At 48.4% G+C, this 11,994-nt stretch overlaps 1 protein-coding gene across 2 annotated transcripts; it reads left to right on the top strand.

Annotated features, from left to right (window-relative positions):
* The first annotated feature begins 2,414 nt into the window (after positions 1-2,414).
* On the top strand, positions 2,415-10,620 carry AVPI1 (arginine vasopressin induced 1). 2 transcript variants are annotated; one of them, XM_074296006.1, is made up of 4 exons: positions 2,449-2,603; positions 6,052-6,125; positions 8,804-9,090; positions 9,763-10,620. In XM_074296006.1, exons 3-4 carry the CDS (start codon positions 8,813-8,815, stop codon positions 9,914-9,916), a joined length of 432 nt encoding a protein of 143 aa, XP_074152107.1. In that variant the 5' UTR covers positions 2,449-2,603; positions 6,052-6,125; positions 8,804-8,812; the 3' UTR covers positions 9,917-10,620. The 2 variants fall into 2 exon arrangements, with proteins under 2 accessions (XP_074152106.1, XP_074152107.1); XM_074296005.1 differs by lacking the exon at positions 6,052-6,125 and having other exon boundaries at positions 2,415-2,603.
* Positions 10,621-11,994: the final 1,374 nt, after the last annotated feature.

Genomic DNA, 11,994 nt, shown 5'->3' with positions numbered 1-11,994 from the left:
AAAGGGCATTTGCTTAAACTAGAAAGGCAAGATAAGGCACAAGAATATTTCAACAAATAAGAAAAAACATTCTCATCATCCATTTCCCAGTAAACCTGCTTCCAACCTTATGGTAAAAAAAAAATAAAATAAAATAATAAATAAATAAATAAATAAATAAAAATTGTGTGAGTAAGCTCCTCTCTAACCCAAGTTGCTAAATCACCAGTCTAGGAGATCAGTAACATGTAAATGAGACTTGCCCATCAGATAGACACAAAAGATATTGTGCCATGATACATGGGGTACAATTATCTTTCACACTGGTCCCTTGACCAGTGCTTATGGATTCTGAACTAATTGCCAACAATTCTAGGCTCCTCCTGCTCCTTGTTTTCTGTGCCTCCTTTTCTCCTTAGACCACTCCCAGCCAGCATCCCATCAGAGTCCATGTTTCAGCAGCATCATCACTGGTTATACTTAGCAGAGGCTCCCGTAGAATGATACCTTATTCATGTATAAAATGGGGCTGTCCAGAGTACCTCATACATGTTATGAGAATCAAATGTGATAATGAATGTGAAAGTATTTGCAATTCTAAAATATTTTATAAATATAAGTTCTCATTATAACAGGGAGCTGGCGCTGCCTCACTGTTTAGCAGCCACTGTCTCAGGAGTTGGGCTTTGAAGTTAGAAATTTCAAGGCTTTGTTATCATCTTGCTAGGAGGATTGCCAGGAAAACTTTGTGTTTTCCATCTTCTTATCAAAAACATTGGCACTGCTACATTAAATGCATTTTCATTGAGTTGTAAACACACGGTGAGTTTGGGGGAAGGTTTTTCCCCTCTCTTCCTTAGTGGCAGCTATCCTGGAGCCAGCAGATTCTGAATCCCTGGTGAATGATATCCCTGGTTTTGGAGAGTAAGGATTACAGAGGGTCTCAAAGCCATTTACAGACAGATCACAGAGACCATCCCTTCACAAAGGAGGAAACACAGACTGGCTCAGAGCAGAACCTGGCTCTGAATACCAGGTCTCCCATGAATCATGCTTTTCCCTTCCCACAGTTTCCGAAGCTGTCTCTGGCTGGCCCGACCGAGACTCGGACACGCTCTTTTTTTAGACTTCCAACAAAGCAGACCCTGCTTATCAGAGCACTGCTCGCTAAGAGGCTGAAGCATGAACACTTGCTTTGGAGTGGGATCTCTGAGAACTGTTTGGCCCTGATTTCAGCAGCTGATTTCCTTCTGATTTCTTTCTCGAAACACTCCAGGCAGATCAAAGGGAGACACATTTTCAGTGTTTGTCATTTTGGCAAAGATTTTTTCTGCATGACCCTTGCCCTGAATGAGCTGATACCCAATGATGGGTCAGGCTCAAACTAGGTAGTTAGTCTGGGAAGGGTGGCTCAAACCACCCAGGCCACAGGAAGGAGGCAACCCAGGACTATGGGGGTGAGCTAAATGACCCAGTTACCAAACCAGGGACTGGTCCCTTCATTCTAGAAGAGCACCAGTGACAGCGGGAGGGTGACCTGAAAGTGAGTGGGACTTAAATGAGAGGAGCTGCTCCTTCTCCATCCGGTCGCGGTCGGGCTCCCGGGGGTTCCTGGATGCAGGGGAAGACCTTGGCCTTTTTGTTTGCCGGTGGGAGAAGAGAGAAAGAAGGCCCGGGTCTGAGGGAGCACGCGGTGAGGGGCGAGGTCAGTCAGCTTCAGGCTCTGGCCTCGATGATGGGCCTGCAGCGCTCACGGAGCGGCCGTGTGTGGGGGGGGTGAGTGGGCGTGACTCCCTCAGAACCACTGGGCGCCCCCAGTCTCGGCGGAGTTTAAGCAGCTGCGATTTTAACAGCTCAGAACCACACTAGGCCTTGGGGGGCACTTGTCTCCGGGCCGTATGTGCTTCTGGGCGCTTGCGGACCGCTTCTCTCCAAGCTTCCCAGTCACTGCCCGACTGCGAATCTCCCGACCACCGAGGTTTGCCCCCCATCCCCCGCCGCCCGCGCACATGGACGAACGCAAGCGCTCTCTGACTGCCTGAGTGGCGGCCCCTGGGACCGAGCCCGGCTAATTACGGACCGCCAGCCCCTTCCCACACTGCGGAGAGCGAGCCCGAGGAGTGGGGGCGGGGAGAGTGGGTGTGGGGGACCCTGGCAAACACCGAGACCCTTCTCTCCCAGCCCCCTCGGGCTCCGTGGCTGCGCAGTCACCGCCTCAGAGAAGAGGAAGTCTCCGCCCGCGGTGGAGCCGGTGGTGGCCGCCGCACCCCAGGGATAGGAATGCGGCTCCGCCCCGGTTCTCCGAGCCGGCCAAACCGAGCTCTGCTTAGTGTATTGACGTCAATGGAGCCGGCGGCGCGGCTGGGGGATGGGCTGGGGCTGGGAAGGGGAGGAGGGACACGCCCCCTTCCCCATCGAGGCTCTGATTGGTCGCGGGGTTCTCCGCGTTCGATTTTGGAACGTTTACCCTGGAGCTGAAGCGGAGGCTGGGGCTGGGGCTGGGGGCCGGCCTTCTCCTCCGGGTCTGCGCTGGGTTTGTCAATGGAATCGCGCCTGTGAGCGGGGGTCGCGGCGTTCGGACGGCCGAGCTCCCGCGCTGCCCCTTTCTGTTGCCGCTGGCGGAGGTAAGAGACCACGCGTGGGGCGGCTCGTGCTGCGGGGCGCGGGTGGGATCGGGAGGAACGGGAGCTCGCCTGGGCAGACCCTCCGGAGACCCCCGGAAGGGAGGGCCCCCTCTGCAGCTCTCCGGCCCGGGCTCTCGCTCCGGAGCCCGCAGAGATGTTACTCGTCGGGGTGAGCGTCACGGGCTGCCCGGGCGTGCATCAGACGTGGGCTGCGGAGGTCGTACTGTCATCGGTGTCAGAACAACCCCCCCCTCCCCGTACTTCCCTGAATCCTCGGGCTCGGAACCGGCGCGCACGCGCTGCCCGGAACCCGCCAATTGCTGCGGGGTAGAAACGGGGTCTGCTCCCCGGCTGAGGGCCGAGCGTCCGCGGGCACTCTTCTGGAGAAGCCGGCCGGCGCCGAGCGGGTGGAGGAGGGTAAAGGGGCACAGCGGGGACTCCGAGGGGGAACAGCCGCGGGCCGAAGATGGGTCCGATCAGCCCTCAGTTCCGAGCCAGTCTCATCCTGGGCAGGGGAGTGGAGCCCGCGGGGGCTGGGCCGGGATTTCTGACCTTTGCTGCGGGGTCTAATCTACGGAGATAACCTGACCGCTCTCCGTTTCCTGAGAGTTCCAAGCCTTCCCTTGACTTGAGCCTTTGAAGGGGAGGCTCCTCTGGGCAGAAGCGCGAGGGCACCGCCAGGAGATCGGAATCAGCTTCTCCGAATGTCCCATGTCTCCTCCGCTTAAGTCCCGAGCCCCGAGTGTCGGTGCGAGCCGTCCGAGTCCCGGTGGGACCTGCAGCCCGGGCCCAGCCCCGAGTGTCGGTGCCCGCAGTCCGAGTCCCGGTGGGATCTGCAGCCCGGGCCCAGCCCCGAGTGTCGGTGGCCGTCTAACCCTCTGGAGCTGTCAGGCCAGGGAAGCTAGTCAGTCCCACCACATCGCCCTCTCCTAGCGAGCCACAGATGCCACCTTCCTGTTCCTCGCCCTGGTTTCCCCAGTAACAAAGGAGTCTCCCCAAAGCCTTTGGTTTGAGGTTAATCCGAGGGGCCTCTGTGAGCCCCGGGGACTCGGAGAACTGTCCAGGCCGCTGAGATTGGCTGCGTTTTCCCACCCCATGCGGCTTGTCCTTCCTCTCTGAGGAGTTTCAGCCATCACAGGAAATGAGAATTTTATGGAGCTCTAGATAAGAGGACCTAACAACCAGCTCCTTCCTCTATTCCCACCACAATCCACAATAGAGGGTCACCCACACTTAGTACTGGCCAAGCTAGTATCACACCTAGATCTGAGCTGGACCTTAGGGGACCTTCTGGTTAACCCTCCCCCTCCAACTTTTTTAAAAGTCACACAGGCATAACCTCCAAATTCAGGTACTCAGACTCCAAAACCAGCCTTGGCCTTGGGAGATATCTGAGGCACATGTTTTATGTCTGAACATAATCTGCTTTTTCCTGGGGATGGGGAGTACATTGTTGGGAAGGGTGTGCCCCAAACCTGGGCAAAGGAGCCTGTTCACACAGGCCACTCCTAGGTAATGACTCCCAAGCTACTCAGGTTCCCCCTAGACTAAACAGGGTTTGGACCCAAGGAATATCACGGCCTTCTAAGGCTCCCCAAAGGAATCATCTGTTCCCAATTTCCTTTTAGCCAGACCCAGGGAAATGAAAGGACATGCCCAAGACAGCTAAATAAGAGCCGAACCTGAGCTCTCTCCCCAACATCACTGACCTTCCCAATTCAGCTTATTGACATCAGTGTTTGTTCATGTTGTGAACATCCCAGGTTCAAAGTAAATGCAGCTTATTACGCAGTGAATATCTGCTGAATGAGCCCATCAAAGGCCTTCTGACTAATGGATGATCATCTGCCTTCTTTCCTACTGTTTTCCCATTTACATCTTGGGGAAAGCCTATCTGTTTCACAACATGTTACATCCAAAAGCAAATTCTTTTTTTTTTTTTTCCCCTTGAGGTTGGGGTTAAGTGACTTGCCCAGGGTCACACAGCTAGGAAGTGTTAAGTGTCTGAGACCAGATTTGAACTCGGGTCCTCCTGAATTCAGGGCTGGTGCTCTATCCTGCGCCACCTAGCTGCCCCCAAAAGCAAATTCTGAGGGTCAAAGAGATTGGAAAAAGAAGGGGGAAAAAAAAGATGTGAAAGATATCTTACTATTCAAACTATTTGCTATTTGCTCAGAGCAATATAGAGTGTGCAACTTCCAGACCCACAGAATACACTTTTTTGTAAGTAAACTGAATGTTCATGATGCAAACTAAGGCTACAGATGGTCAGTTAACAAGCATTTATTGGGCATCTACTATGTGCCAAGCCCTGTGCTAAGTGCTAGCAAAGAAAGGCATCTTTTCTCCACAAACACAATCAAATAAGGACAGGGATGGGGAGACAACACGTAACTATGTGCAAAGACAGATTAAATACTTACATTTTATAGCTAAACAAACTCAAATATCCGGATAGTACTTGATCTGGCCAAGGACTCCTGACAAAAAGAGGCTAATACTGAAAGCCAGGCCTCTTACACTTTTCAGTCCACTGTGCTAAAGAATCTGAAGGTAACTGCAGGCAGTTTTCATCTTGCAAACAGGCACTCATTCAGAACAAATAACAATTTCTGGCAGGTGAGTCTTCAGGAATGCCAGGTCCCGTCTAGTTTACTGGTTTTATTCTTCCTTGGAAGAAGGTGAGCTATTAAAACATTTGATGGGTCAGTGATACTCCTGAATTTTTCCCCATCTCTATTCCTTAGATTTGAAAATTTCCTCAGTCTTCAACAGTCCCTACAGCTTATCTGTAACTCCAACAACTAACACAGCCCCTATACATAGCAGGATGAATCAATGCTTGTTGTTGATAATAATGGTATTTCTAAAAAGCAGAGATTCTAGACCTGATGCTTCTGTTTTTTTGTTTTTTTTAATAGTAACAATTTTGCTTCTCAATCACCATGGGAGAGAACAGTCACTCACTTGGGAGAAGTAAACCCGGATGCTCATTTATTTTACCCCCCAGCAATGCCCAGATTTTACAAGAGGAACAAAATGGATTTATATGTACTTGTAATTGGACATTTGAAATGGGAGAAGAAGAATTGACATTGAGAGGCAATAGGGTAGAGAAGGAGGATTTAGGATAGGTTAAGAAAATTCACTTCACATTTAAATAGCATTCTTCGTTAAAAATACAGCACCCTCTACATAGCAGGCAATGAATCAATGCTTCTTATTGATAAAGATGGTATTTCCAAAGAGCAGAGATTCTATGCCTGATGTGCTTTTTAAAAAATAACAATTTTGCTTCTCAGCCACCATGAAAGCGAAGCAAAGCTCTCAGAGACAGCACAGAAAACAGTCACATGGGAAAAGTAAAGCCGGATGTTCATTTATTTTGCCCCCAGCAATGCCCAGATTTTATAAGAGGAACAACAAAGTGAATTATGTGTTCTTGTAGGACACTTGAAATGGGAGAGAAAAACTGAAAGAACTGTAAGAAAAAGATGGAGATGAAGAAGAGTTTAGGATAGGGTAAGAAAATGCATTTCACATTTAAATAGCATCCATTATTAAAAGCAGAGCTTCCTAAGCTTTTTCCACTCTTGACCCCTTTTCCCTTGAGAAATTATTACATGACACTGGATATATAGTAGATAAAATAGATATACATATCAAACATTAATAAATCATAATTTTATGACCCCCATATTCAGTTAGGAGATCCCGTGTGGAGTCATGACCCACAGTTTAAGAATCTGGGATTTAAAAAATGAGGAAATTGTGGCTCAAGGAAGTAATTTATTTTCACCCAAATATTAAATGTCTGAGGCAAGATTAGATCTTGGGACACTTGAATCCAAGAATATAAAATAACAACTCTGGAATTATAAAAATGGAGAAAATTCAGGATAGGATGTAAAAAAGGCTCTAGCAATCAAATAGCCTTATTGTTAGGATCATATCCTTCTAGCCAGATATAGTATGTCTGACCCAAGAGAAAGAACCTAAATGAGACTCTTACAATGTCCCTCCCCATCTCTCCCAACTCTAAGGACTCAATGATCACTTATAAGCTTTTGTGAGGAGCTAGGGCCTAGCCTGACAATTAGAAGATGAGAAAGTGACATAAGATTTTAGAAGACTATTAAACCTCACCTCCACAGCAGAGATGGGTATAGCTTGCATATTCCACCTTCTCACCGCCCAGTCCAATGATGATGAAAATGTTTATATAGCCCTCTAGTCCCACACTGATAGAGCATTTCAAATTTTAGAAAGTCGATATAGTGAGTAGGAGCAAAACGGGGACTTGAATCCAGCGGGGGCTCCTTCCACTATGGACGTCTATTATCTCTATTTCATCCATGAGGAAGCAAATTCAGAAACTAAATAACTTGCCATGGTCACAGAACTAGTCTGAACTGAATCTTGACCGCAAGAGCAGGGTTCTTTCTACAACCTGACTCTCCTGCACATCCTCCCTACACTCCACATATCTGTAGGTCCCAAAGGGGCAGGGACTGTTTCATTTTTTACCTTTGCCTGCCCCGTGCCTAGCCTATGCTTTTCAGCATCCCACTGTAATTACTAGGTATACGATAGGTGTGTGCTGATTGATGGGTACAGAATTCTGGTGGCCAAACCTTTTGCTGCAAACCCAAGGTCATAATCTGGTGATCAGCTTCTGGTGATAATGGGCTTCTTTAACCGTAGCTGAGTCAGTCCAAACAGTCTCTCTGGAGAGCTTGTGCCTTACTCACACATCCCTTGAGAATTCAGAGTTGCTTCCATGCCAGAGTAAGATCTTTGTAAGAACAAAGTAAAACTGACCTGAAATCTATTTTAACAACTTTTCACTTTTGCTCCTTGAGATCTGGAATGCTGAATGCTCTAGAAGTTCTTTCTGACCTCCAGTCATTATTATGGTTAATAATAATAACTTGCATTTCTAAGCCACTTTTAAGTTTGCAGCATACTTTTCCTCACAGTAAATGTGAGAGAAAAGAGGGCAGGCTTATTCTACATTTAATTCTATGATTAAAAACAGAAAGTTAAGATTAGAAACAGGAAAAGAGAATTGGATTAAAGAGCCATAAAGATGGCCAGATCTTGATCTTGTCTCATAATCTACCTTCTGCCTCTGGTTTACAACTCCAGACCCTCATCTTTGTCCCACATCTTGACTCCTATATCACAGCTTCTTGGTTCTTTCCTAGGTCTTTCCCCATACTCTAGTTACCCTTTCCACCTTTCCAAATCTTGATGAATCTTGATGAATCAGTTCAACTGTAATTGTCCTTTTCAATCTCTTGTATTATTGTGTGGCTCTTGCCCTGGCTCGCTTCAGGCTTTGACCACACTCTTGCCATCTCTCTTCATGCATACTGAATAGAGAAAATCACAAAACCCATGTTTTCTCGGGTCCACTACAGATTTGTTAACATAATCTCACCTGGATTCTCACTGGGGCAAGAAAGTCTTTTTACATCTCCCTAATTAACTCACTGGGGCACCTAGTTCCTAGAATGCCAGCCCTCCCCACCCTCTGCCAAGTTTCCTTTTCTCTTCATTTTAACTCCCCCTACATCCCCACTTCCCAAACTGTGATTCAAGATCCCATGTGGAGCCTCGTAACTGACTGTGGGGGTCAGTAAATGTTTGATTTGTATACCTACTGAATATACTTATATACCCAGGGTCACATAAAAACTTCTCAGGTGAAAGGGGATTCAGAGTTAAAAAGGTTTAAGAAGTCCTGATCTGGATGACCTCCACCGCTGTGTCCTCCTTTGGCCCATCTCAAATGAGATGCCCCTCCTTGCCAAGACAAATGGTCTACAAGACTGGTGATCCCACCGCCTCTCTTTTCCAGCAGACTGCCCCCCCCATATCATCTCCACTTCTCCCAATCTCCCCTTACTACAGACTGCTTCCCCTCAGCCCAAGTCTCCCCCAAACACAAGAAACCATCAGGCCCATCTCTCCTGGCTAGTTCCTGTATTTGCCCGCAGTTCTCATATTGCTTACCCCATCAGACTGTGAGCCCCCAATGCTCAGCATGATAGCTGGGCACACAGGTGGTGCTTAATGTTTGCTGACCGATCACACGGTTCTGGTCCAGCTCAGACACTTACTAAGTGGGCAGGTGTCCCTGCCCCAAAGCAAGATTCCCCTGGGCTGACAGAGGCCCCATGCATTTCCTCCTACAGCCGACGACGATGGGCACTCCGGCCTCTGTGGTGAGCGAGCCACCCCCTGGGCAGGCGCCTGCAGGAGTCCGGGGGCGAAAGCAAGCCTCGGCCAACATCTTCCAGGATGCGGAACTGCTACAAATCCGGGGCCTGTTTCAGCGCAGCGGGGACAGGCAGGCCGAGGAACGCGCCCAGATCATCTGGGAGTGTGCCGGGGACCCCAAGGTGGCCGAAGCCTTGAGGCAGCTGCGCAGGAAGAGAAGGCGGCCGCAGGGCCACTCCCCGCAGCACTGCAGCCGACAGAGGTGGGTTTCTGAGGCTGGGTAAAGAGTGGTCGGGGGGCGCTGCTGGCAAGCAGAAACCTAGCCCTGGAAATGAGGGGCAGCCTGGAGCCTCAGCCCGTGACAAAGCGCCCTGGATTGCAGTGGGCTAATACGAGTAAAAAGAATAACAAGGCTGCTAATGCCTGACTGATGCTTTCAGGGCTAGACAGCATATGTGCACATACAAGTGTGTGTATGTACGTTCCCAGGTAATGGATCACTGCATGTTCATGTATGTTTTTCCATGCTCGAGCTTCATAACTGCGAGGCAGACGCTGTTATGTCCTTTTACTGAAGAAGTGGAGACCAGGCTTTCAGAGGCATCACATAAGTGCCTCTGTGAGGCAGTTTGAATTTGGGTCCTCCTGAAGCTCTTGGTGCTGTGCCACCAGGACTCGGGCCTAGACCACCCACTGAGTGGGCTCATTGTCAGACCCGGGGTGGGTGGGGGAGTGTGGGGAGGGGCCAATCCCTTGAGCCAGGAGCTAGCCATCCCCCATAGCTTGAGACAGCCAGGTGCCAAAAGGCAGTAAGCCCAGGGGTGATGTGGGCAGCAAAGCCTTCTGCAGCTCGCATGAGATATCCTACAGTCCCTCACTTTGTCTTCTCCACAAGTGTAATATCTCAGCCACTGTCTCCACTTGTTCCTTACAGAGTACCAGAAGACTCTCCACCTGCTGACCCCTCAAGCGCTACCACAGAGTTGACCACCAATGGGCAGCACCTAAACCCAAGAACGAGCACCAGGAACCGGCGGAGCTGGAGAAAGACAAGCCCCACGAGCTATCTCCACCAGATCAGACACTGACCCAATGAGGGGGCTGGGGTTACCCTCCCCAGGAATCCGGATGTCCCCTGAAGGGGTTCCTTTGAAGAGATGTGAGGCAGGAAAAGAAGCGAGGCCCGAGGCAGCCAGCCCCATCAGGGCAGCCAAAGGTTCCAGCTGAAGGGACAGTTACTGCCTACCTACCCAGTGAGAAATAGGTGGGGAGGCTTCTACTGATCTCTTCGTCGTCTGGGAACTGGCTCTTCCCCAGAATGAGAACATGAATCGCCCTTGGCATAAACAAGCCCCATCCTTCCAAACTAACACTAGAGACTAAACTACCCTCCTCAAGATAGCTGAGGGACCCAGGTTATTCCCAAGTCTTTAACCAGTAGTCTAACAGACCCATCCCAGGGATGTCAATAATAATTCATAGCACTTTAAGGTTTACAAAGCACTTTACTCACAACAACCCTTTGAGGTAGGTAGTGCAAGCATTATTATTCCCACTTTATAGATGAGGAAACAAAAGTCAGCAAAGTTAAGAGACTTGCTCATGTTCATACAGCTAGTAATCGTCAGTACTGGAATTCAAACCCAGATCTCAATTCTGGCTTCAGCACTCTTTCCACTACACCATGCTGCCTCTTTCTTTGCCTACCTGCCAAAAAGACAGAGGCAAAGAGAAAACTCTGGCTAGAGTTCCCTTGGGTGGATAAGAATATTTAATAATAAAAATTTCTCAATGAAGCAGTGTATTTGTCATGAAACTATTAAGGAGTGATTGAGAGACTGAACTTGCAGGGATGTGGGACAAAGGGCCTGACAAGTAAACCTCACATTTCGGGCAAGGTACCACTGCTAAGGATTCCAACTCGGTTATCTGGAAGTCAGAAATGGAGGGCCCAAGTCACCTTTCTTCCTCACTTCACAGAGGTGAGGTCTTAAGAGAATTACAAAATCTTGGGGCCTTGATATGAGCTTTTAGACTTAGCATAATCAGTTAGATGAAATATCAAACTGGTATAACAATGACAAAAGGGAGCTATTTCAGCCAATGGACAAAGGAGCCACCTTACTGAAAGCAAATGTGCACTAAAGAAAAGCTGGAAAGAGCTTTAGGTGGCTGAGCACTGGAGTGTTAAGATCAGTAACTCCAAGATCTGCACTCCCCTCAGATAAGAGGTTTGTTATCACTTCTCTCTAACACGGATAATGGCCCCATTTCCACTCAGGCCACCTCCATGGGAGGACACTTGGACAAAGGATTTTCTCTCTAGTAATCTCCTTGACATCCACAGCCTATCAAGTATAGAGACACCCCTACCTGTGTAAGGTTATCCTCTAGTGGCCAGGAATGAAGCAAAAATAGGCTGCAGCACTTTGCTCTTCCAGCTTGGCTATTACTTTAAAAAAATTAATCCTGACTACAAAACAGGTCTTGTTCAAGAACAATTTCCTCTTTGCTCTTTGCCCTAAAAAGCAGCACTTCCCCCTCTACTAAGAAAGCCAGGCAAGAAAAGCTGGAACTGAATTCATGTTATTTGTACATCTGCATTGTTATAAATACATTACATACAGTTTCTACAGTGCATTAGAACAATACATGGGGGCAGCAGCAATCACAGTAACCAGGATTCCAATTCTTTTCTCTTCATTGCTGGGGTATACCCCCTGCCAGCAGAAGAGAATCAGTTTGCACCATTCTATTCAGAAGACTCCTGCTGGATCTCTGGTTTCTTCCAGTCCATTCAGATTTATATTTCTAGGAGCTGGGAAGAGATCCTATATTCTTATCACTGCTAGGGAACAGGAACTAACTTCCTCCCCAGTCTCAATTTTCTTCTGATCCTCTTCTCATCTTAAACAGGAAAAACAATTTAAGGATTTAACCATCCCCATCTTAAATCTTCAAGGGTTCTCTCCATCCTCCTGGGGGAATGGGTAGAGAGGGAACTTTACATATGCATGTGTATCTATAATAAAACATACACATCATAAGCAAAGATCATTTTCCTCCAAAAGGCCTTTTTAGCTGTAGAGTTTGGAGCTCGGTTCTAGTCTCCACAGAATTGGGCAAGTCAGCAATAGAAACCTCTAGTCTCTATGGGAATCACCCA

Source organism: Sminthopsis crassicaudata, chromosome 2 (assembly GCF_048593235.1).
Source record: "Sminthopsis crassicaudata isolate SCR6 chromosome 2, ASM4859323v1, whole genome shotgun sequence".
In the NCBI taxonomy this organism is placed as follows: Eukaryota; Metazoa; Chordata; class Mammalia; order Dasyuromorphia; family Dasyuridae; genus Sminthopsis; species Sminthopsis crassicaudata.
This window is presented reverse-complemented; position numbering and strand designations above follow the sequence as displayed.

Excerpts from the sequence above, each read along its gene's own strand:
- AVPI1 (XM_074296005.1), top strand. The coding sequence starts at position 8,813 with ATGGGCACTCCGGCCTCTGTGGTGAGCGAGCCACCCCCTGGGCAGGCG. Across the intron at positions 9,091-9,762 it reads CAGCACTGCAGCCGACAGAG|AGTACCAGAAGACTCTCCAC; the intron begins GTGGGTTTCTGA and ends TGTTCCTTACAG.